At 40.6% G+C, this 23,347-nt stretch overlaps 1 protein-coding gene across 4 annotated transcripts in view; it reads right to left on the bottom strand.

The window, feature by feature from the left end:
- PDE11A (phosphodiesterase 11A) overlaps nucleotides 1-23,347 on the bottom strand; it is a 269,591-nt gene that overhangs the window by 57,224 nt on the left and 189,020 nt on the right. For all 4 annotated transcript variants that reach the window (XM_045033135.1, XM_045033136.1, XM_045033137.1 and 1 more), the window contains exons 16-19: nucleotides 21,747-21,824; nucleotides 20,225-20,288; nucleotides 16,234-16,308; nucleotides 12,249-12,332 (exon numbers count right to left, since the gene is read on the bottom strand). In XM_045033135.1, the coding sequence (XP_044889070.1) occupies nucleotides 12,249-12,332; nucleotides 16,234-16,308; nucleotides 20,225-20,288; nucleotides 21,747-21,824 (301 nt within the window). The remainder of the gene's footprint in view (nucleotides 1-12,248; nucleotides 12,333-16,233; nucleotides 16,309-20,224; nucleotides 20,289-21,746; nucleotides 21,825-23,347) is intronic.

The raw sequence follows: 23,347 nt of genomic DNA on the forward strand, positions 1-23,347 counted from the left end.
TAAAATAAATTAAAAGAAATATTTCACAAAGAATAAACCAGATCTTTGATTTTTAGTCTTATTACATCACAGGCAATTAATTCTGTTAAATAGTTACAGAATATGGAGTGTAATCTTAAAAAACATTAGCTTGTGTTACACATTTATCAAGCTACCATTCGTTAGAAATGCTCCACAGTGCTGATTTTGCACAGAGTATCTAAAATGTCTTTATTCAGACATCAACTTGATGTTTAAAACACTGCTTCTGTATTGTATAGTTTGGCTTTGAGACCCCTTTATTTTGATCTACTCTTAATTAAACCTACTACTATAATTCCAGTGGAAATTAGCTTTTCTTTTCTTTTTTCCAGTAACCAAAGCATTTCACTAGCATTTTTCTGATACAAACTGGATTTTATTTGTGCCTGAGATGTAATTAAAAACTCATTTGATTACTATATTTCTGGCCCTGTTTTACTTATTAAATTCCCCTAATCACTTTTCTTTTATGAAGCTTCTGGGAAATTATCTCAAAAGCGACACATTTCTCTTCTCCCTGGCAGGTTCTTGAACATTTACTGCATTACATTCATAGCACTTGTCCATGATCTGAATTAATTCACCAATTCATTCTTAAAGCTATTTAAGTTTTATTTGGCTCTAGCCCAATCAGGGTTATACACCTCTGGCTCTTTGTTCTACAATTTACTTTCCATTTTACTGAATGAAAATCCTTTGAAGTACTGTTTCTTCATGCAACGCTTTTCTTTCATTTATTCCTCATAGGAACTGCTATGCCAGTGATCCAGTTAATTTGGTGTCCATGTTCATAAAATCCAGTCTGTTTTCTGGAGCCATGCTACAGAAGATGGACAACAGTTTGCACAGCTTCCAGAAGCCTCTTTATGGAGTTGTGTGAGAACTTTGCTTTGTTTATGCTTTTGTTTTGTTTCAGCTTCTGTTGTCAGATCCAGATTTAAAACTCCAAAAGAGTTAAGTGCACCAAAAGAGGAGGCTGCAGTTGTAGAAAAAGACTGCACTCTCCCCATGACGGGTAGCCCACCAGGGACAAGCACAGCCCCCAGAGGCCTGGCTGGGAAGGTGTGTGGCTAGGGCAGCTAGAAGATGCACTTACTCATTGTGTTCCTTCGAGACTTCTGCCAGTGAAGTTTTCTGGAGCCTACCAATATAATTTATAGCTGTTATCTCCAATGAAACTTCCAAAGGAGGGCAGTGAAGAAAACAGTGCCTGCCCTCCCATGAATCCACCTGAATGTAGAGACCCCCAGTGGTGCAGGAGCAAACTGAGGAGGGGTGATCTGGCACACAAAATATATTCAACATCCTCTGAATTGAACAGTTATTAAAGTTTCCTTCTGGTGATAGCAAAACATTCTGTACACTATGAAAAATAATGCTCCAATATCTGTTTCTAATAAAGTTATGGCTGGATGGATTCATAAAACAAACTTTTTTATTGATAAAAATGATCCATATGCTATAATAAAGAAAAAGTATATTATACATATAAGTACTTTGTAGCAAAGTGTACTCTGATCAGAGTCAAAATTGTTCTTGTTGTCAAAGGGAAGAAATGTGACTGAGAGATTGGAAATCTATTGAAAGAGCTCAATTGATGTGTTGCTACAGTTTCTAGACAAACTGCTAGTCCATCTGTTAATAATAACTTAATAAAACCAAGGAATCAGTATATTCCTTTTTCCATGAGAAGATGACTTACTGTTTCATAAATACCAATGTAATGTTTTATTTGGTTCTGCAATTCCTGGTTTTGCTCTTGATCCCACATATTTTAACAGTTTGGGCAACATATGAGACGACTCTACCCCTTTCAACATTTGTTTTGAGGATTGATCAATGCCTTCTGCCTTTCTGTTAAATAGATTTTGAAAAACTCGTTAATCCATATCAGTGTCATATCCTTATTTAGGTCTTTAAATTTATCCTCAGCTGGGGAATTCTGCAGGTAACTGTGATTCTGTTGTGTTCAGTGCTTAAAAGTGTTTCATCCATCATAATTTCTAGTCCTTTTCTGATACAATATAGTTTGTTCTTTGTCTTTCTTGAAAACTGAATGGCTGTTAAATTATCCATTTATCTTCTTTCAGATCTGCTGTACTCACTCTGTTGGTTGTCTTTTCTACCTTATTTGCCAACTTTTCAATTCATTTCCTTTGCTCTGAATATGCGTCTTCATTCACCACTCATTCCTTTTCCGTGCAGTGGCCAACTAATTCTGCTGTCATCTTCCTTGAAAAATGTGTAATTGCACTAATAGTTCACCACCTTTTTTTTTCAACATCACCTAAAAAAAAAAGCCTTTGAACTCAATGTGTGAAATCCACTGAAGTCAATGGCAGATCTCCCAGTGACTTCATTGGGACCAGCATTTTACCCAATATTCTTTCACCTATTCAGTCATTCTCTCAAAAACTGTTATTGACTTGTCATTCCAGCAGAGGACTGGATGGGGTTTCCTTTGTGGCCTGTCAATAACACCGCTCTGTTGGCTATATGGTTGCTTGAGGAGCAACATGAAGCATTCCGTCCCTTGGAGGGCTGAGTGTACTGTCTCTCCCTCCTCTAGATGGTCTGTGAAAGCTTGAATATTCCCACATGATCAGTGGCAGTGTAACGTGCCACTTCTTTGATCCAGTTGTCCTTCAATAACCCCACTAAAATCACAGATTTACAACAAAATACCGTCTACGAGACTGGGGGAAGGAAAGACAGAGAGAGATACTGAGATCTTTTTGTGTCAGTTGTAATAAACATTTCTAAATTCTTAGACACCACAGTTGATACATACCAGTGTAGATGGATACAGTGTTGGGCAGGCAACTCTTCTTCACCAGTTTTGCCCCAGACCCTTCAAAAATTGTGCCTCTGGCACGATACTTCCCATAGTCATTGTTCGCAATGCATCACTTAACTGGGGAAGTGCCCGCCAGCTTACTCCTGTGATTTTTTTTTTCTGGTTTCCCGTCTGTAGTGCTCCATGTTGATCCTGAACTGCATTCCTTTACCTCTTCTCTATCCACCAGAATTGAAACAGTAGCAATAAACATATTATTCTTAGTTTAGGAGAATGAGGTTGGGAAGATATCCAACGATGTCTATTCCACTACTAGAACTTGGAAAATGAACCAGAGCCTTAAAAATCAGATGTGAACCTGAACTTCCTGAAAATTCAAGGAATGTTGGACTGGCTGCTCTGGTTTGGGTTTGTCGCTGGTAGAAATATTCCTAGGCAACCTCTCCAACAAAAAGACTCTGAGTCTGAACCATGTACTTCTGCTCCTGTTTAAGAACCACAGAAGCTCCCTTTCCAGCTGCCCCTTTCCCTGTGGAAGCCCCTACGCCCAACTTGATCCCTAGCTACCAAACCCTCTGGCATAGCCACATAGTGTAATTAGCCTGATCTAGTTTTTCCTGAGGCAGATGTTTTTGTGAGCATAGCAGACATTGCTGCAGCTGCTGCTCTGCCTTGAAAGGTTTTAGCAGCAGTGCCCCATGGATGTCAACATTCGCAGCAGAAAATGAAACCGTCACTTAATCTGCCACCATCTATGCCAGACCTTGTCTATAGTGTGTCACATACTGCATGCTGAGATTATATGCCTTAATCATCTGCATCAGGCAGGCTTTCTCAGAAAGCACAGACACATTATCTTTCAGTGTCAGTGCTCAACTTAACTGTCACAAACAAATGCTTCCAAATGCCCGGTTCTCTGTGGTATTCTCTAGCACCTATCAGAAATTTTAGAAAGATATCCTTTTCAGCCTTCACTAGGGAATAATTCAGTTCAGAAGCCTGTACTTAGGCAAAACTAACTTAAATTGGCCAGCATTGATCAAATTATTCATTTATATACATTTTCTGAAGGATCTAGCCCTTTTTCTGTTTACAAACAGGTTTTGATTTTCATTCATTCATTCGCTTTTAAAAAAAATTGTGAGCACATTTCAGACAATGGATTGTTTCCAAACTGTGACTGTAGGCTATTCACTATTCATTATTTGTGGGGTTTACCTGGCTGACTAAGTTACATGGGAGTGTTTTTCCTCACTCATTGGATGACTGAACCTTTTTAAGAAGGAAAAAAACCCTAACAAAAATAGTGAGCACTCTTCTCTATGTACAACTAGCCTTTGTCACTAGCAAATGTGGGTAAGTGTACAAAGAAACATTCGTACAAACAAAAAACCCTTCACACAGACGTGTTCATGAGTATAAGAGACAGAAACATGATTTGAACCAAACGCTGGTTGGAATTTAAATGTATGTTAATGAACACAGTTTTGGCTGCATACAAACAGTTTTAGATTTTACCTTAGTAAGGAATTAAAGACTTGGCCCTATATTTGCAAACTTCTTTTAAACCATCCCATACAATAAATTCTGGGCTGAAGTACACTTTGGAAGGTGATATCCAAATCCTGAATTTAATTTTTCCCGCATCAAAACTCACTGAATTCAATGAGTAAAGTTTGAATCAGGATTTAGTACCATGTTTGTGATCTTTAAACTTCCCTTCTTGTGAAGGGCACAAAGGCCTGGATCTACAAAGGGACTCGTGTGTTGCAATATTGAGTGTTGCAATGACTAACTTCTGGGTACCTAGAAAAATCACAGGAACAACACTGCAGTCCGCAAAGCCTGAGTTAGGTGTCGAGGCTCCCTGTACAATGTGTGGGACAGATCAGCAGCTCAGAATGTAATCCACAAAAGCCAACATGCTAGGCAAGGAGCCACCTCAACGAGCTAATGAGCGATGCAGATAAGAGGGGGTGTGCCGTAAGCCCTGCCCTTCTCATGTATAGGTGCTGATTGAGGGCTGCAGGTAGATGCTTATCTCTGCTAGCAATCCACAGCCAGGAACCCCTCTCTGGGACCCAGGTGACTAAGGTGCCTAAGTCATTTCTTGTGAGAATGTGTTAGGTGCCTGCCTCAATCCACACACAACTGCCAGAGGAGTTAATGGGATGGGCATGGATGACTCATGCCTGCTAATACTGGGGGACACAATGTAAAAGGGGAGAGCACATGACAGCCCCACGTGTTGCCTGAGGGAGGAACTTCCAGCCCCACTTCCCTGAGTCAGGGCAACCAATCCTGCCCGCTCACAGGGGGCTGGGGCCACAGGACTGAGGAGTATGTGCCGTTGGGGCCAGCAGGGACCAGCCCAGCCCCGGGGTGACTCACAGCACCAGTGTCTCTCTCGAGCTTGCGGACACCTCAACAGGGGAGGCGCGGGGTATGGGCAATGCCCCTACCTCCAGCTGCACAGAGGCCAGGGAACCTGCTCCTGCTGCCTTCCCCAAGTGACCCCCGGCCCTGCACCCAGCCCGGGGACCACCGTGCTGTCCTCACCCCATCAGAGTTATTTGCGGTGGAGAAGGGCTCTGTCTTTCTTCCGCTTTGTCTTCCCCCGGCAGGTTTCTGGCTCGCTCGGCCGCTTTCCCTGGCAGCCGAGCCCAGGCAGGGAGCAGAGGGGATGGGAAGCAGCTGCTTCTCATGTTGGCTGTGGGGGGCTGCTCCAGGTTGCTGCTTCTGTGCAGTTTGGTAGCTGCCTGAGAAAGTGGCCCGTCACCTCTGCTCCCCGCCTGAGCCCAGCTGCTGTGGACGGGGGCCGAGCAAGCTGGACATGTGCTGGGGGGGACTCTGCCTTGTTCAGCCACTGTTCCCAGCAGCCAGGCCTGGGCGGGGAGTGGAGGGAGCAGGCCGCTGCCACCTCCCCAGCCAGGCTCTCTGACCCCACATGTCCCCCAGTGCATCATATATGGGGGTGGTGCAAGTACCTATGCTTACATTATAACTTTACCCAGCGGTTAGAGCACTCTCCTGAGCGGTGGGAGACCCCTGTTCAAATCCTTTTTTCCCCTCAGGCAGAAGGGGCTAAACCAACCCAGGGCTCCCTCAGCGCAGGTGAATGTTCTGACCACTGAGCGAAACGTTGTAAGTGTTGCTGCTTCAGTGGGCCCCAATGCAGCAGCCACTTAGCATGCCTGAAACTGGGATTTAAGTGTCTAAGTACCTTTTGTGGATGTGGGCCAAACTCCCTTTATTTTGTCTTGCTCTAATGGAATAGTGAAAGGTCACTCTGAACCCCCTTATATTTATAATAGTAACTTAAACTTTTGGTCCAAGTCATTTTACAAAGTGTTTGCCTATGATGGGATGCCTGCCCCACACAGGTGATGAAAATGTGAATGTGGGCTAGAGAGGCCAATACTGCTTGCAACTGGGGGCTGTGGTAGGCCTAATTAATGATGAAACCCAGCTGGGGAGAGGCTGGATAAACAGAGTAAGGTTAGACCAGAAGGGGCTACAGGGAGTTACTTTAGTAGAGAGTAAAAAGACCTGTAGGGAACAGGAAGGCTCTTGCAGGATGAGTGGCTAGGCTGGGTAGGAAGAAGTCTGGTACAGTGACCCTTGACTACCTGTCTTAAGGGCTCTGGACTGGAATCCTATGGAGAGGGTGGGTCGGTGTTCCCTTACCAGCCACTGTAGAAGATGGCATAAAGATCCTGACAAAAAGGGATACAGACTTTTGAGAGCCCTGAGTAAAAAGATGTATGGGCCACTGGGCTCAGATGGAGAAATTGGACACTTGTTTCTATCATCCTGGAAGAAGAGAGATTTTAAAGTGACTCAACTGGAGGGCCATATCAAAAGAAGCAGTAGACCAGATGGTACAACACAGGACAGAACTACTATGCCATGCCCAGCTGTGAGGGGGTGCCGTAGTGGTGAGTCCTCCCTTCTATGATGCTGTAATCTTGGGGATTTCTGTCTGTTCTCCCTGTGGGTCACAGAAGCATTACTACTGCTAAAAGCGATTGTCTTTGATCCGCTTTTGAATATGAACTGAATAAGTTAGGGGGTTGTAGCATGACCTCATTTTATAGACATTACTCCATAGACCATGTAATTACAAGGTCAGATATGATCTGCTGTTTAATGAGGATTAGCAAGATAGGGATATCAAAGTACATGGAGGAAGCAACCTTTCTTCCTTGGTGTGTGTGTGAAGAATACTGTCTGATAGAGAAGCAGAGACTCTTATTGTCCCTCAACATGAAGTCTAAAACACTGAAAATGTTTGGTGGATCAGACAGATTCGTTCTCTCTCTCCCCCCCCCGCCATTTTTTTTTCCATGGAGATATAGAAATTAATTTCTTTTGAGCATTAAACTTTGCAGCTTCTGGCACCCAAAAGAGTCTTGACTAAAACTGAAATAAGCAGCCATCCACGGAACCAAGGTAGAAGCATGCAGCTGTGGACTTCATCTTCCACAAAGACATCTCCCTTAAATGTAAAATAGCTGCTGTCCCTTTGTCACTGACTACCTGACTATGTATTTATACACACAAAGGCAGAGTTTGACCTTGGGCCTTGCTATTCATGATGTTACTGTCTCAGCCCAACAGTGCAGTGGGCAGCAGGGGGATTTCTGTTAGCATCGTTTGTCTAAAGTCAAATCTTTAATGTTTGTAAGATATCTGATCAGATTTATATTTTTCTATATCTGTGCCTCATATGGAGGGCTGTAATCTAGTTTTAGTTAGGGAAATCAAAGCTTTTAAGGTCAACCCTGCCCTAGGTGCATGCAAAATGCAACCCCAGTCTAGAAGAGTATCCTTATGCTGTTGAAACTTGAACACGACTTGCATGGAGGCTTTTAGTGCCTCAGGATCTGTGAAATGCAAATTAATCTGTCTTAAATGCTTCACAAATGCTGAGTTGTTCTAGTTACAGGGAAAACTGTGTACATGTGTGTCCAATATCTACTGGAACTGTAAAACTGCCCCCCAAGTGCTCTTCCCCATGCTGTGAGTGCATCTAACAGTTAGCATACGCAGTCACTTCATGTTCAGTGTGATGCCCTAGATTTTTCTGCTTTAGACAAATCTGTTTCTCTCCTCTTCTGAAGAGTGTGTCCTAGCCAAAACAGTGGAGGCAATACTACTTTTATACTTGATACTGAGCCTGTATCAGGAGGCTTGAAATATTCTACAAGGAAAAAGCTAAGTTTTTGGAATTACTAAATTAAGCTACTAAGTTTGATCACCTATTTTTCTATTTGAGTGCTTCCCTGGGTAATTCTTAATGAAGAACAAACATTGGGCATAGAAGCATAATGAAAGTCTCAAACTATTCAAATGCTCTAATTTTGAAATAAATGTACTGTAATGCAAAACAAAACTCCAGTGTCATATAAAATATTCTGATCACTAATCATTACATCTAGTTATAAAGAAAAGTAAATTCAATAAAGTTATAGCATCTTAAATATAATAAAGGACAATGAACAAAGAATCAGGAAGCTCTGATCTTCACAACCATATGATGCACAGAAGGGAGGAAAGAATCAAAGCTGATTACTACAAGCACTAGAATTGGAAAGTTTCCACTCTCTTAAATTTTCTAACTTAAAACAACACTGGATAACAATTAAACTAAATAACCAAAAATTTTTAAAAATGCACATATAACTAACTTTGAAATATTTTGATTTTTAAAAAATGCTTTCTAAAGACAAATTCAAACTTCTTAGTTTTTCTTTGTATTATTAAACTGTGTGCCTGGTAGGATATAACTCTAAGGTCCTAGTTTTAAAAAATGTACATGCACAACTGCATGTGCAAAAATGTTAGTGTGTTTGTGTGCCTTATTGGCATAAACAACTTGTTTGCATATTCAGTATATATCTCAGTGCCAATATAAGTACACATACACTTCACTTGTTCCACAATCACAAATTAAGAATACAAAATTGCACGCTCTTTCTGAAAGTCCTAAAAGACAGTCCCTGTCCTCAATAAAAACAGCCATCACTCTTATTCACTGAATGGAGATATTTAACTAATGACAGGTCCAAACAGCTTGAATAATTAATATAATACTCTTAAGAATGTAAATTGAGCACACCTATATGGTAGACATCCCTCATTTAAAATTTTTGGAAAATGATATACCAAACATACTTCAGATTTATGTTCTGTCATTATATAACCACACATGTATACGCTAATTCTAGAGGGATGCTCTTAAAAATTCTTATCAAACAACAGATATTTGATTGAAATCGAGTTCCCTGCAGGAGAAATTGATTCATATGGGTTAAGGCCTTGCTAAATGAAGTTCAAGGTATTACTTCAATGTTAGCTTCCTCACCCATTAGCTCCAGTATCCCCCCCCCCCCCAACACACACACCCCTTTATTGGAAGCAACCAATGTATTTAGAGCAGAAAAGTAATTTACTCTCTATGGGGCCTCCTCTGAAAGGTCATAGCTAACTGCAGTTTTACACACTTTTGTGGTAGCTCATTTAGGTTGATTATTCCTGGTCTTTGATCTCTTGGATCATGGGAAAGTCAAAGCCAGCCAACAACACCCTCACTAGAAAAACACTTATAGGTGACTGAAACTGGCCTCTGCAGTGCAACAGCATAGGGGGCATTACTGGGCAGGTTGAGAACATGAGGGAAGAGAGCTGAAAATGCACTGCACTCCAGCAATCCTTGACTAGTGAAGAGATCCATTAGGGATGGTCCTAGCCACCATAATAATTTAGAGCAGCCTAACAATCAAGGGGAGGGCTACATTAGCAGGAGCTAGACCTGGTGAGTGGGCTTGTCTGTTTACATTTTTAATAACTGATACAAAAAAACCTTCAGATTTAGACTTTGGAAGTGTCTGTTTCTGCTTTTTTTTCTCATTTTGGTTTCCTTTAACTGAAGCTTTGGAGGAATGTACAGTAGCATTATTACATTTTTCTGAAGTTAATCAGCATGACTTGCAGGCTTTTTACTGCAGGTCTTACTAAGCGCAAACTCCCCTCTGACTTCCGTGGGGAAATGGCTACGTGCACGTATCCTTGATTATTGTTTGGATTAATGTTATACCAAAATGGCAATACTAGATATAAAATTCTACACTTATTCAAACCATTCGCTTCTAAACTATATGCCAGTGCAATATATAAGCATTGTTCAGGTTTTGCTAATTTTTATTGTCCACCAATACTCCACCTCTTCATGCTTCATTCACAAGTCTTGGATGTATCTATAACTGGGACCTTTGTATCCCATGATACGTACAATTTGTTACAAAGGTTAAAATTAAAAGAGAAAATTATATGGAAAAGGTTAAAAAAAAAACAAAAAACAAAAAAAAACACCCTGAACTTGAAATATTTGTGGTGCATATAGTTCAGTCCTAAAAAAGGTCTCTTACTATCTGTAAACAGAGAATTTACAGTGCCTTTGTGCATCATTGATGCGATAAGTATACTGAGGTTTGATTAAGTTGGATATGGAAATTCAAACTTGGCTTTATATTCAAGAGGGTAGCTCACACAGTGTGATATTGTGACATCAAGTTTTCTGTTTACCCCTAAGGCTGGTGCTGCAATGACTGCAAGGTTTGATGGTGTCTCTTTTTTTTAAGTTGTTGAGCAGCAGGCTAATAGCTGCACAGCATGATGCAAAGACAGCAGAAAAGAGGGGAATCAGATGTGAATATATTCCCCACAGATCTCCTGCTAGGATGGAGCTAACTAACCAGTGCTTTAGTGTTCAGATCTAGTCTACTCACACAGAGGCTGCTTTGATTCTCTGCCCACCCTGCTTTATTGTACTCTTTCTGATTAAAGACGCTGTCACAAATAAATCATGACTTCTGGCATAAGAATTTGGATTCCCAATGAGGTTGTCATGTTTGGGAAAATAAGACTAGCAAAAATACGTAAGGGGGGAAACAGACATTGAAAGAAAACTTATCTTTGTATAAAGGTAGGATTGCTAATTGTAAAGACTGTTTTGTTAATGCCCATTTTTCACTTATTTGGAAGCTGCCTGCTCATGTGCCTCCACTTTTCCCCTCTGCTTTAGCAGCTACTAGTGACATGTGGCTCATAATTAGAAGACAAATTCCTAAAACAATATTTTTCTTATGGATAAGAGTTAAATCACACAATTACACGTCCGAGCAATGGAGTTAGTATGAACAGACTGGAACTGCTATTAAACGCTCGTCCTTCATTCCATGTACACTCAAATGCCTGTTGAAGTCGCAGGGAATTCTGGGAGCACAAGGTTGTGCAGGAGGAGATCAAACTCTTGCATAGATTTCAAAGTGATTAGTTGGTCATTCTGGTAACATACAGTAAGTCTCCTTTAATGCCTCATTAGATATTAATTTTCTAATGTATCTGTTTCCCATATTTTGTGCACTGATGGCCAAATCCTGCAGTCTTTATTCAGGCAAAATTCCCTCCGACTTCCATGGGAGGCCAGCTTGAGACAGAGTGAAGGGTTTGTAGCTGAGTTTGGTTGTCAAACGTGTTGACTCAGTGACTTGTGGTTGAGATTGTAAAGCATTACTGTCCATCTTTAGCCATTGTATAGCTGTGCCTTGTATTAAAAACAGAACTAAAATAGTGAACTGCATGTTCCATGTGGGCAAAATTCTGGATCTGTTTATTCTAGCCCATTTACTGTTTATGAAGTGCCCTCTATATTCAAGGTTTGCTGGTACCTCTGCGTGCAAGCGGAGGTACCTACTGGCTTTAAATGTCTGGATTAAACTGGAAGATTCTGCTCATGTGCAGCCCCTAACATAGCTATTTTATATGCACCTGATTTGTACCAGGAACACAAGTAATCTCTGGGTGTCTGATCATAGGAGTACATTATGGGTTAGACAACATACGGTACTTGCTGAAATAAGGACCACATCTCCAGTGATTTCAGAGGCCCTGGCCTGGAATGCCCCTCCAAAGCTTCTGTTACACACTCTGAGCTTGGAGAAGAGCCAGAATTAGAGTGGAATAATTTAGCCCTGTGCTTTCCCTTGGGCCACAGCTGTTCAGGTCTGGGTCTATATGCAATGCTGAGTCAGAATTATCCATTGAAAAAACCATTTTGCACAGTATAGCCCTGTTATAATGTTGTTGTCTCATATGTCAGGCAGAATGATGAAAAAGATCCTTGCCCTTGAAGCTTTTAAATTTAAAAAGAAATTATATTTACAACAATCGTCTAATCTTTTCTTCAGTAAATTTAAAATTTTCTGTTTTCAGCTTAGAATTTTGAGTAAAGTTGAAGAAGGAAGCAAGTTAAAGGCGTTTCATGAATAAATGCAGTGATTTAAAGATTCAGACCGCTTCTAGGGCTGTTATGTAAGCTACTTCTTGGAGATGCTCTGATTCTACAGTTGTAGAAGTAAAAAAATACCTGATACAGAGGCATGCAGATGCTATCAATCCATTCCAACTGCAACCTGGGTAGTTCATCTTTCCTGTTCCGATCAAAAATAGCCTGAATGGAGAGAGGGGGATGTGGGGAGAAGTGTTACACTTCATTACGCTAGAATATTTTACAGATGCTTTATCGAGCACTTTGGAACTATGGTCAAACTTACAAACTGAACACTTCATGAACAACAATCAGTATTTATAGTCTTCCTAGCCCTTTGTCTAGGATGAAAAATCAACTTTTTTATTTTCAACTTTTGTTTATGAAATTTGTAAGCTGAATTTGACTGTTTATCTAATGGTATCCTAGTGGAAACCGAAGATGGGATCCAAGAGCTCACTTAAAGAAGAGAGAGAGTCGAATTTTGTGTGGGATTTTGAAAATTTTAACCTGGACTCTTAAGTAATGTAGGTATTTCTGAAAATCCCATTCTTTGTTCAGTGTAGACTGTTTTTTGTAAGCTTATTGCAAGAAAATTACTTTGTGTGGACAGTCAGAGAATACCACTCTGTCTTCCTGACCAGCTAGCTTCTCTAGATTCGCTAGCAGTATCCACATGATTCAGCCATAACACATTTTAAGTGACCTGTGTTACGGCTGAATCATTAAACATTTTGGAGACTGCTACTGTAGCTTTTTAAAAATTCCCATTATTCAAATAGTAACACTCTGATTTTGGCCCTTATCCCTCAGACTTTACACTTTGTGTACTCCATCATTAGTTCCAAGGTGGATTGATTTAAATTAAAGTAGATAAAACACAGATTTTTAATCATGATTTAAATTAGCAAGAGGTAACCTTGATTTTAAATAATTGATTTTAATTGTCCTGCATTTGTACCTTTTTAGTTCTTTCCCTAAAGAGAGGTTGATTGTTATTAGTTGATGATTAAAGCTCATTGATTTACAACTAAATATAACCTTCATGCTAAATTAGGAGCATCTTTTTGCTAATGAGGAAGATACAGTACATATATTTATTAAAGCAATTATGTAGCTTAATTTAAACTTATTCAGTTTACTTAATTTCTACATCTTTATTATATTAGAAAATGGTGAATGATGCTTGCGTTTTTTTTGTTTGTTTGTTTTTTACTTGTGATTTGTGTCAAGCTTTACTTGGATGGAAATTCAAATGCAATTAAAAATGCACAAAACCAGCAGTTTGTTTTAACCCTACCTTTAAATGCTGGATACACAAGAAAAAAATTATCAAAACATGTTTTCCATTTAAAACTGTTTCCTTTAACAAAGGACGTATTGTGTGTAGTTTCATGGAATTCATGTGATTATTTCTGGTCACCATATGGTTCAGGATTTTAGAACTCCTCTATCCTCTCACACCTAGTTTTTATTAATAAATTGGAAGAGGAAAACAAGCTTTTCTCTCCCCCAGCCTCCTCCAACTCCCAGTTGAAGTTCTTAACTTTGAACGAACTACTTATGGAACTGAATTTGTTGAACAAACCGAACTGAAGAAAGTATCTGTTCTCTGCATCTGCAGAAGAGGCTACTGCTATCAGAAGCTGGTTTAGCAGTTCAACAAACTGGTTTCAGGTGCTTAGCCGGTGACTTCCACCAGTCATATGGGTTGACTTTTAAAGAAAGTTGGCAGCATGCATGTACTACTTAATATTGTTTATAATTAATTTAAATGACTTTAATAGATATTTGCAGAGTTGTAGCCATGTTGGTCCCAAGATATCAAAGACATACTGTGGGTGAGGTAATAGCTTTTATTGGACCAATTTCTGTTGGTGAGAGAGAGGCTTTTGAGCTACACAGAGCTCTTCAGGTCTAGGAAAGGCACTAAGAGTGTCAGAGCTAAATACAAGACTGAACAGATAGTTTAGCATAGTTAGATATTACCTCCCCCACCTTGTTTCTTTAATAGAGGCAGTAATTTGGCCTTTTAATATAGACGGTTTTAAACAGGCTTATTTTTAAAAATAAACCTGTACTTTTATTTAACGTCAGGGTTTTATTTAACTTCATTTTTAATTTTTTTTTATTTTCATTTTGTTTTTAATCAACTCTCATTAGTTCACATTGGCTCAAACCTTGACCCATCCCCAGCCCAAGTAATTTGTCTTGAAACTGAGAATGCCATGGGGTAAAGAGGAGGGGTCGAATTTTTCTTTCAGGCCTTAGAGCAGGAGTGGACCCATATTGTGGGCAATTCCCCATCCTACTGGCTGGAGTAGGCACCACAGCCTCAGTGCCATTCCTGTGTTGGGAAGAAAGCCCTGAGGGACATGCACAACAGCTCATCCCCCTTCCCCTCTCTCGAAAGCTGTGGCATACAGCTTCCCCAGAGCCCCCAGGAGCTCTGCTAAGGTGTAGATCCGTGCACACGGTCCCAGCATCCTGTTCTTACGCCCCGCCCTGCTGATTCAATGAGGTGGGTTCTACTATATGAAGGAGTCTCCATGTCCATGATCTGACCAAGATGCACACCTCCTGATATGGCCTGGATTCATTTTTAATATTGCTGATGCTAGGGTATTTGCTTGAAATGCTCCAAGGCATTAGAATTCCCTGCTATTTGAAGATAGTAAAGTGTGTTTTAAAAATAAAAGTAAAATTATTTTCTGTTTCAGTGGGACTTCATTAGTGTGAGGAGCACGCTTTCACTTCTGTATGCATTATGTGAAATGCACTAAATACATATGATATGGAATGGTACTTTCCGTTATTGCAGGCTAGATTTGGTCCAAGGCACCAACATTGTTAGTGCTATGGCTGATTAACTGCTAATCCACTGTACCATAGCTACTTTTTTACTTATGTACTTGGGAAGGTCTACACAGAGAACTACTACAGGAGAGAAATTCATTATCTTTTCAGGATCCTCTAGCTTAATGTACAAAGTTGTAAACCATGCTGAATCAGCTCACAGTAACAAAGTCGCTGAGTCAGATCCTCAATTCGTGTAAATTGCCGCAACTCAAGAGGTCATCGAGTCCAGTCCCCTCATGGCAGGACCAAATACTGTCTAGACCATCCCTGATAGACATTTATCTAACCTACTCTTAAATATCTCCAGAGATGGAGATTGCACAACCTCCCTAGGCAATTTATTCCAGTGTTTAACCACCCTGACAGTTAAGAACTTTTCCTAATGTCCAACCTAAACCTCCCTTGCTGCAGTTTAAGCCCATTGCTTCTTGTTCTATCCTTAGAGGCTAAGGAGAACAAGTTTTCTCCCTCCTCCTTATGACACCCTTTTATTTTTAAAAATAAGCCTACTGAATGGCTTCAACTTGAACTCCTTAGAACGCCTAACTGTCTGTCTTGTCTTCCCACTCACCCCTCAGCCCCATGAATCTGCTTTTAAGATATTTAAGTGGGAAGGTCCTCTCTTTGCATCTCCCACTGCAAATCTGTAATAGGGTGGGGGTTTTGGTCACTTTTCCTCTTTGCAGTTTCCTCTGGCACTTTATACTTTTCCACGTGTCTTATCTAGATCTGTATATGATGTAGAGACCATCCCAAATAACCCTACAGTGATGGTGGTAACGTTACTTGTAGGCATACAGAAACGATTCCTCAAAGGGTACAGGGATACATCACATAAAACTGATGTTAGTAATGTCACACTGTAACACAAATGAAGTAATTGTGCTTTCTAGTAATCTGACTTCTGATGTGAATATTGCATCTTGGATATTGTACTCAGTGCTGTTGTAAAATGAATTGACGACAATGTAAACCTTGGGATATGTATAACACATAGGCTTTGAATCAAGCCCTTACTCAGTATTTAAGTAATTGGGAGGTGTCTTTCCATTAATTTCAATGGCCTTTGGATCAGGCCCTAAATATCACTGCCAGATTCCAGTGGTAGGCGGTCTATATCTCTTCTCATGAAACCTACTTGCTTCTCTGAATTAAAGCAGTTACCAGAAAACAATTTTCCTCCTCCACATACAAGTAGCTAGTTCAAAAGTAATGACAAACTTACTGAAGGAGTGAGTTTGAGTTCAGACCTCTCTCTGTCTCCTTGTTCAAAGAACTCACTGGTTACCAATTCAGCTGCCTAAAATAGAATCACATGAAAGATTAAGGTTCATGTTAGCTATTTGTAAGAATCACAAATTTATTGCTTAAGGCCCCTAATTATAAATTCCTGGGTAGTCTCATTCATGTGCTTACAGTAAGGCAAATGCTTAAATACTTCGCTGAGGTTGAGTCTCAGTTATGGGACACTGTAGGTATACTCATATCTATATCTCTGTAGTCATGTTCCAAAAACACATTGATTTCCTTTTGATGCCTGTCAATGATCAGTCAAATTGGAGCAGCATGTAACTTATGCATTTGAGAATAGAATAGATGGTTATAAATTTTATATGCCCACATGGAACTATCTTTGACTTTGTAAAGTGTACATGAGCACTCTGGGTGCTGCCACTCCTGCCTCTGAAAACTCTGAGTTTTTAGAGAAACAAAGCTAATTGGTAAATTCGGTGTTAGCTAACTTAATGTGAAATCCTAAGTTTTTTGTTTTTCTGTACTATATGTATCCTATGCCACTCTAACTACTGTAGCTCTTAAGCATTTAAATATAAACACAGATTAAAATTGTCATATTTGATTAAATGTAAGAATAGCGGCATTGACTTCTTTGGATCTCTATTATACTCTTTTGCCAGACTCCATGAAGCTGCCTTCATTTTTGACAATGGTATGTGTTACTTGGAAGGATGCAGTATTCAAAACAAGATTATTTTTGAAAACACTGGAAGCCTAAAGAAACCAGTAAAGCCCAGACTGCAAGTGACTTTATTATAAACAGCAGCTTTAACTAAAAGTACTTGCTGTCATGCACACCCACAAATATGTAGCTACTGAGATAAAGGTGTGTTTCTAAATACAAAAAGCTTGGAAACTCAAGCTGACATTCTGTTCTTAACTCATCCTGTTGTGCTATTTACTTTTTCTGAGGTACACTGATAAGAAACCATTTCATATGCAATACCCAGGCACAGAAGAATGAACTAAGGATAGAATATGCACCTCAGAATGACTCTAAATTTCCTGGTCTAACATTGAAATGCAAGATTACTATGCAGTCACTTGTACAGGCTATCAACAATCATCAGATCTTAAATTTGCTACAACTTAAAAATGAGTCACAGTTGAAAGCATGTGAACTGAAATTATAAAATGCTTTAAAATCGTCAGCTAAGTTAATAATTACCTGCAGAATCTTATCTCACAGTTTGGAATGACTTTTTCTATATGGAGCCCCATCATGTGAATAATAAAATCATGGATTAATACACCTTGCTTTGGAATAATTTAACAGCCTGACAATAATTATGGGCTTTCCAAGTATCTTCTATATGAATAATCAATATGTACTTGTCTCCTTCCTCCTGCTCTCTTCAACATTCTAGCTGTCTCCTTTTGTATGTCTTGTCTTGTCCCACTCCTAATCTTTTGGAGTGTTTTGTACTTTGCGCTTATTTTTTAGTCCCTTCCACTTATGTATTTTTGTCCACCTCTCTCCCGTCTCAGGCCTCCTCCAGGTGCGGTTGAGAGTCAGATTCCCCATTCTGTGGCTTCATTAGTGTCTCTATTTACTTTTATCTTGGATAAACTCAATCAGATGATGCTTAATGCTCCTAGACTGGATTTTTAATACAAAATACATGGGTCACAAAGGAAGGGTCAGCTGCAGCATTTAGAAGTGATAATTAAAAATAGTTGGTTTTACACTTCAGTGGATGACCCTGGATTTCAGTACTGATCTCCCATATCCCAAAACTCATTCAAGAAGTGTTAAGCAGATCCTAACTGACTCTTTTGATACCATAGGAAATGGAAAAGCTAATTGGGTTATGGGGGGAACTGAGTAATGCCACGAGCTGCAGCAATAGCAGAGGTGGGATTGAAGAGTATTGGGACCTGAAACTTTGTCCTAAACTGCATCAGGGGAACAGGAGCTCTGGAAGGAGATGGATACCAAAATGCTTTTTAAAATATGAGAGAAACATTAACATTATATATACCAGATATTTCCCATATGTTAAACACAGCACAAGAGCAGAATTCACAACACCAAATAGCTATGCAACTCTTTGCTTTAAAAAAATACCTATTCAATAATTACACTAGCACTCTAGACCAGAGGTGGCCAACGTGTGGCTCCAGAGCCACATGCAGCTCCTCAGAAGTTAATATGCAGCTCCTTGTTTAGGAACCAACTCCAGGACTGGAGCTACAGGTGCCAACTCTCCAAGGTACCAGGGGGTGCTTGCTGCTCAACCCCTGGCTCTACCACAAGCCCTGCCCCCACTCCACCCCCTTCCTGCCTCCTTCCCAGAGCCTGCCATGCCCTCACTCCTCCCCCACCCCGCCTGAGCCTCCTGCACATCACAAAACAGCTGATCAGCAGTATGGGGAGGGACGGGAAGCGCTGTCCGGCAGGGCTGCTGGTGGGCAGGAAGTGTGGGGAGGGGGGAGCTGGTGGGGTGGGGTGGGGGATATATGGCGGGGAGGAGGGCTGCTGATGTATTACTGTGGCTCTTTGGCAATGTACATTGGTAAATTCTGGCTCCTTCTCAGGCTCAGGTTGGCCACCGCTGCTCTAGACCAGTGCTTCTCAAAGTGGTGGTCCGCAGACTGGTGCCGATCCATGAGCCATCGGCTGCCAGTCCGCAGCGAGTTTCCTCATAAGAGCGTCGAATAGGATAATAATATGGCACCGGTCCCTGGCACATTGGGGGGGGGGGAATTGCCGGTTCCCCACATCAGATAGCTTGAGAAGCACTGCTCTAGACCATGAACTGCAGCTGTGTTGATACATCCTCTGTGTGATAAGGGTTTTTGTTTTGCAACTGAGGTAATGCATCCTTAGTACCTCATCACCTTCCAACCAGAGTCCCTCCTTGTCCATCCCCAAGAAAACTGGCTTCTTTCCATTTTACTTCCTCTCACCTAGTCTCTATCTTCCAGTCCACTGTGTTTTAACTTGTGGAGATCACTAGTCCCATCAAACTCACTCATGCCACTTACCCACTTTACACTGTCAGGGGCCCATCTCCTAGATGCCTTCTGCTGCTGGATATTCATCCCAAGCTTCATCTCCCAACATGAGCTGCCTTCAATCTACATGTTACTCACTGAGGTAAGGTTTGGAACTGATAGTAGTGGAAATGGGTCATGCCAGTGATTGAGGCTGGGGCAAGGAAAATTTCTGGCATTGGTGAATAGATGGCTGTCAGGGCTCTTGGATGAGGCCAGTCTTGACCCAGCCAACCTTCTAGCTACAGGACTTTCTCATCCTATAGTGGCTTGTCCCACCAAACCCTAAATATTAATGAATGCCTAAGTAGTCTATACATTTCTCAGGGCCACACTCAGCCCTGCAATTCTTTTTCTGAGTAAGGAATGCTGAATAGGGCTTTAAAACTACATCTTGTAATGTTAAGCCACTGCTGAGATAAAGAAATCTGCTAATTATGCTAAAAAATGCATATCCTATATCCATTAGGACATGTGCGTCAATTGGCAGTTCCTGTTGGTGTTCCATGTTTAGGACAAATTCTGCTATTGTCAATTGGTTATAGAATTTTGTACATTGTAAAGGGTAACTTTGGGTTTACCTAAAGGGAAAAAAGTTTGCAATGTGGGGGTGTGGTGTGGTGTGGTGGTTCCCCCCCCCCCCCCAAAACCCTCCATTTTTTGTATGTAGTTAAAAGGTTAATGGATGAGAGGATATAAAATAAGATCTCTTCAGGTACCTAAATATTGCTCAGCAGCATCAAGCAAAGGAAAAGATTGTGCAATAAGCCATGCCTTGCAGAAACCCTTTGCTACTTTTTTTTTAAACTGCATTGATATTGCTGTAAATTGACTGCAGTTTTGCCCCCTTGTAAGTCAGGGCCCTGGGAATATTGTCCTGCTAATACCCCCTCTTCCCAGCCCTGCTATTAATCATGACTTGCCTGTCTTGAAATCTCCCACGGTTTGGTCACAGCTCCGAGGTCACAGGCTGTCATTAGCATTGATCTGAAAAGCAGAAATGAACAATACAGACTGACTGACCTTTATTGTATTGCTAAACAAATCTGTCCTGAATGCATAAATAAAAAGTCAGAATTAGCACCTTTTTACTCTGGAAGGAACAGCAGCACTGGTTGGAATTTCAAACATCAACATATTTTTTATATCCACATTATACCTACAAAGTTTAATATAATATAGATTGAAAATGTATTGTATGCTAGAAAACTGTATCACTACAGACAAATCAATAATTTTTGCTACTATTTGTACTTCTAACTGGTGATAATTATACTGTACAATGCAGGATGTAAGTAAGGGAGTTATTATATAATATCATTCAGACAGGATTACTCTGTCTACTTATAGGTGGTTGCCGTAACAAGAGAACCTATAATCATGAGAGGCATTCCAGACACTGTTTCAGCAGTTTCTTAATTTTTTATTGCGGGTGAGCAGTAGATTTATAAGGACTACACTGTTTCACTGTAGTTTAATACATGGCTACAACTGTTTGGTACACATTAGAAGGAACTATTCAGCTGTAGAAAGCATTTATGTACAGTACATGATGCAGATAAAAGTATGATGATGCTTACATGAAGAACCAAGACACTGAAAATGAAGCATTTAATATACTGTCCAAATCTAAAATTAGGGACGGATGAAATTTTATGGAAAAATAGGAAATAGCCCATACCTCAGCCCTCAAACACGAAAATGAAACAGCTGAAATTTCAGAAAGGTTAGGTCAACACATATATGGGTGTAGGTACATGCACAGATGACACCTGTCTCTCTTGAACCCAAGTTGCCCTTGCCCTCCTTCCTCAGTCTTTGCTGAGAAGATGGGCACTCAGAATGTGGCCAACCTGCTAGGTTACATTGCTGTCCACAAACCTTTCACCAGTTGGCAGCTCTTCAGGGCCAATGGATTGCAGTGCATTTGCAGGTCCCTAACTGAGGAGCAGGTGGGGAAAGGGAAATTCAGCCAGGGAAAGAGGCATTAAAGAGAGAGAGGTGGGTCCAGGTTGAGGTGGAAGATTAACCAAAATGTGGAGGGTTATTTTGTTTGAGAACTTTTCAACCCTTTTGCTCTTTATCAGTGGGCAAAAGGAAACACAATATCTGATTTGGGTTGGGAGAAGTAAGAAAGATGAGTGTGGGAGGAGCAAGGCAGGATGGACTCATGACTCCTTCTCCCCTGCTGGCTTTTGGAACTGGGCTGTGACAGAAGTAGATTCAAACAGGAACTGCTCCAGGAGCCCTTTCTTCCCTACCCAGGGCTGTGCTTTAGAGCTACCATCTGGCCCCATATTTGGTAATGATTATAAAACACTTAGTTTGCAGTAATATAGAAAGCCTTGTTTTAAAATAACTATCTGTATTCCTGACCTTCACCTCCTTAAACAAATTGTGGTTATATCCCAAAGTAATAGGAAAGCAAAGGAATGACTCGCTTACCGAAATATTTCTCGATGGCTTTTGACATTCCAATTGTAATTGCTTTTACTAACAAGTTCAAAAAACTCAGTCCTTCTCCTGCAACAAAACACATAATCAGGAGGAAAAACCAGAAACTTCTGGAGCTGTTGTGATATAAACAAATTTTCTGTGAGCACATAAAATCACTGTACCTCCTGCATTAATGTTAGAAAATGTTAAGTTGACAAGCTATTTCAATGAACCATTTTAATTTTGAAACATGCCTTATAACTGCCTAGCACTATCAGAGCTGTCAGATAATAGATGTACATACACACATCACTATATCGCACCTCAATTCTCAGTTTTTATGGAAGGATGAAATGTTCTGCCTGTAACAACATATAGCCAATAGGACCATCTGCACCTATGCATAACTTCACTGAGAAGTTAGCACAGGCAGGTGCTGATACTTTTATATTAAATGGTGATGATACTTTGCCTTTCATCTGAGGATATCAAAGGGCTTCCCAAAGATGGGTAAATATTATTTCCAGCTGAGGCACAGAAAGGTTTAATGACTTGTCCAAGGTCACATATTGAGTTGGTGGTAGAGTCAAGAATAGAAGCAAGAATGACTGACTTTCTCATGCTCTAATCACTAGAGCAGCCTGCTTCCTTCCACAAGACTGAGTGGGGAAAAATATTGAAAGGAAGGCAATCCATAGTTAACCCAAGAAGAGATGCTACACAGTCTGTCCATCAAACCACACGTGCGAAGTAAACATGGATCACTGGGTATGTCTACACTGCAATAAAACACCTTCGGCTTGCCTGTGTCAGCTGACTTGGGCTTGCAGCTATACAATTGCATTGGGCTGAAGTCCTAGAGCCTGGGCTCCAGTCTGAGACAAAATACCTACACTGCAATTCTATAGCTAATGCAGGACAGCTGCAGGTGTTTTATTGCAGCATAGACATGCTTACTGCCTGCTTATATCATGATGAACTAGCCTGAGGATAAAGGCAGCAAATGTTGGTGCCAGGTCAAGATTCACTGCTAAAACCTCCAAATACTGGCCTTTCCCTCAGCTAATGGCCCTGTAGTTACCAGTTAGTTCACATGTGGACAGCGCAGGGTTTATGGCTACTCCTGCCCTCACCTGCCTGTGCTAACTTCTCAGTGAAGTTGACCGAACATAACCCGTTATGTTTACAACCCCCCGACTGGCATAGGAAAGATAGCATCAGTCAATGTTTTTGGTTTTGTCTATTGATTTACAGCTTTCCTGTTAGGGAAACATATTTTTTGTTCTTACATTCATGTTCTTACATTTTAAAATAATAAAGAACAAACTCTACCTTTTATATCTAAAGCACAAAGATCAGTCCAACCATGTTAAGGCTGGCTTGGAGCCTTCTCACTAACCTATACATAGACTGTCCTAAGTCAAGAATTTCAACTGGGTGCACAAGATGCTACTGTAATGAGGGCCCCATTGTGCCAGGTGCTGTACAAACATAGTGAGAGAGTTCTTTTACAGCCTGTTAAATGAAGGCCCAGCCCTAGTTAGATTGAAATTATAGACACTGACCACTTCATCCACCCACTTCTGTACTAATTGCACATTCAAATAAAT

This window comes from Mauremys mutica, chromosome 10, assembly GCF_020497125.1.
Source record: "Mauremys mutica isolate MM-2020 ecotype Southern chromosome 10, ASM2049712v1, whole genome shotgun sequence".
NCBI classification, from domain to species: domain Eukaryota; kingdom Metazoa; phylum Chordata; order Testudines; family Geoemydidae; genus Mauremys; species Mauremys mutica.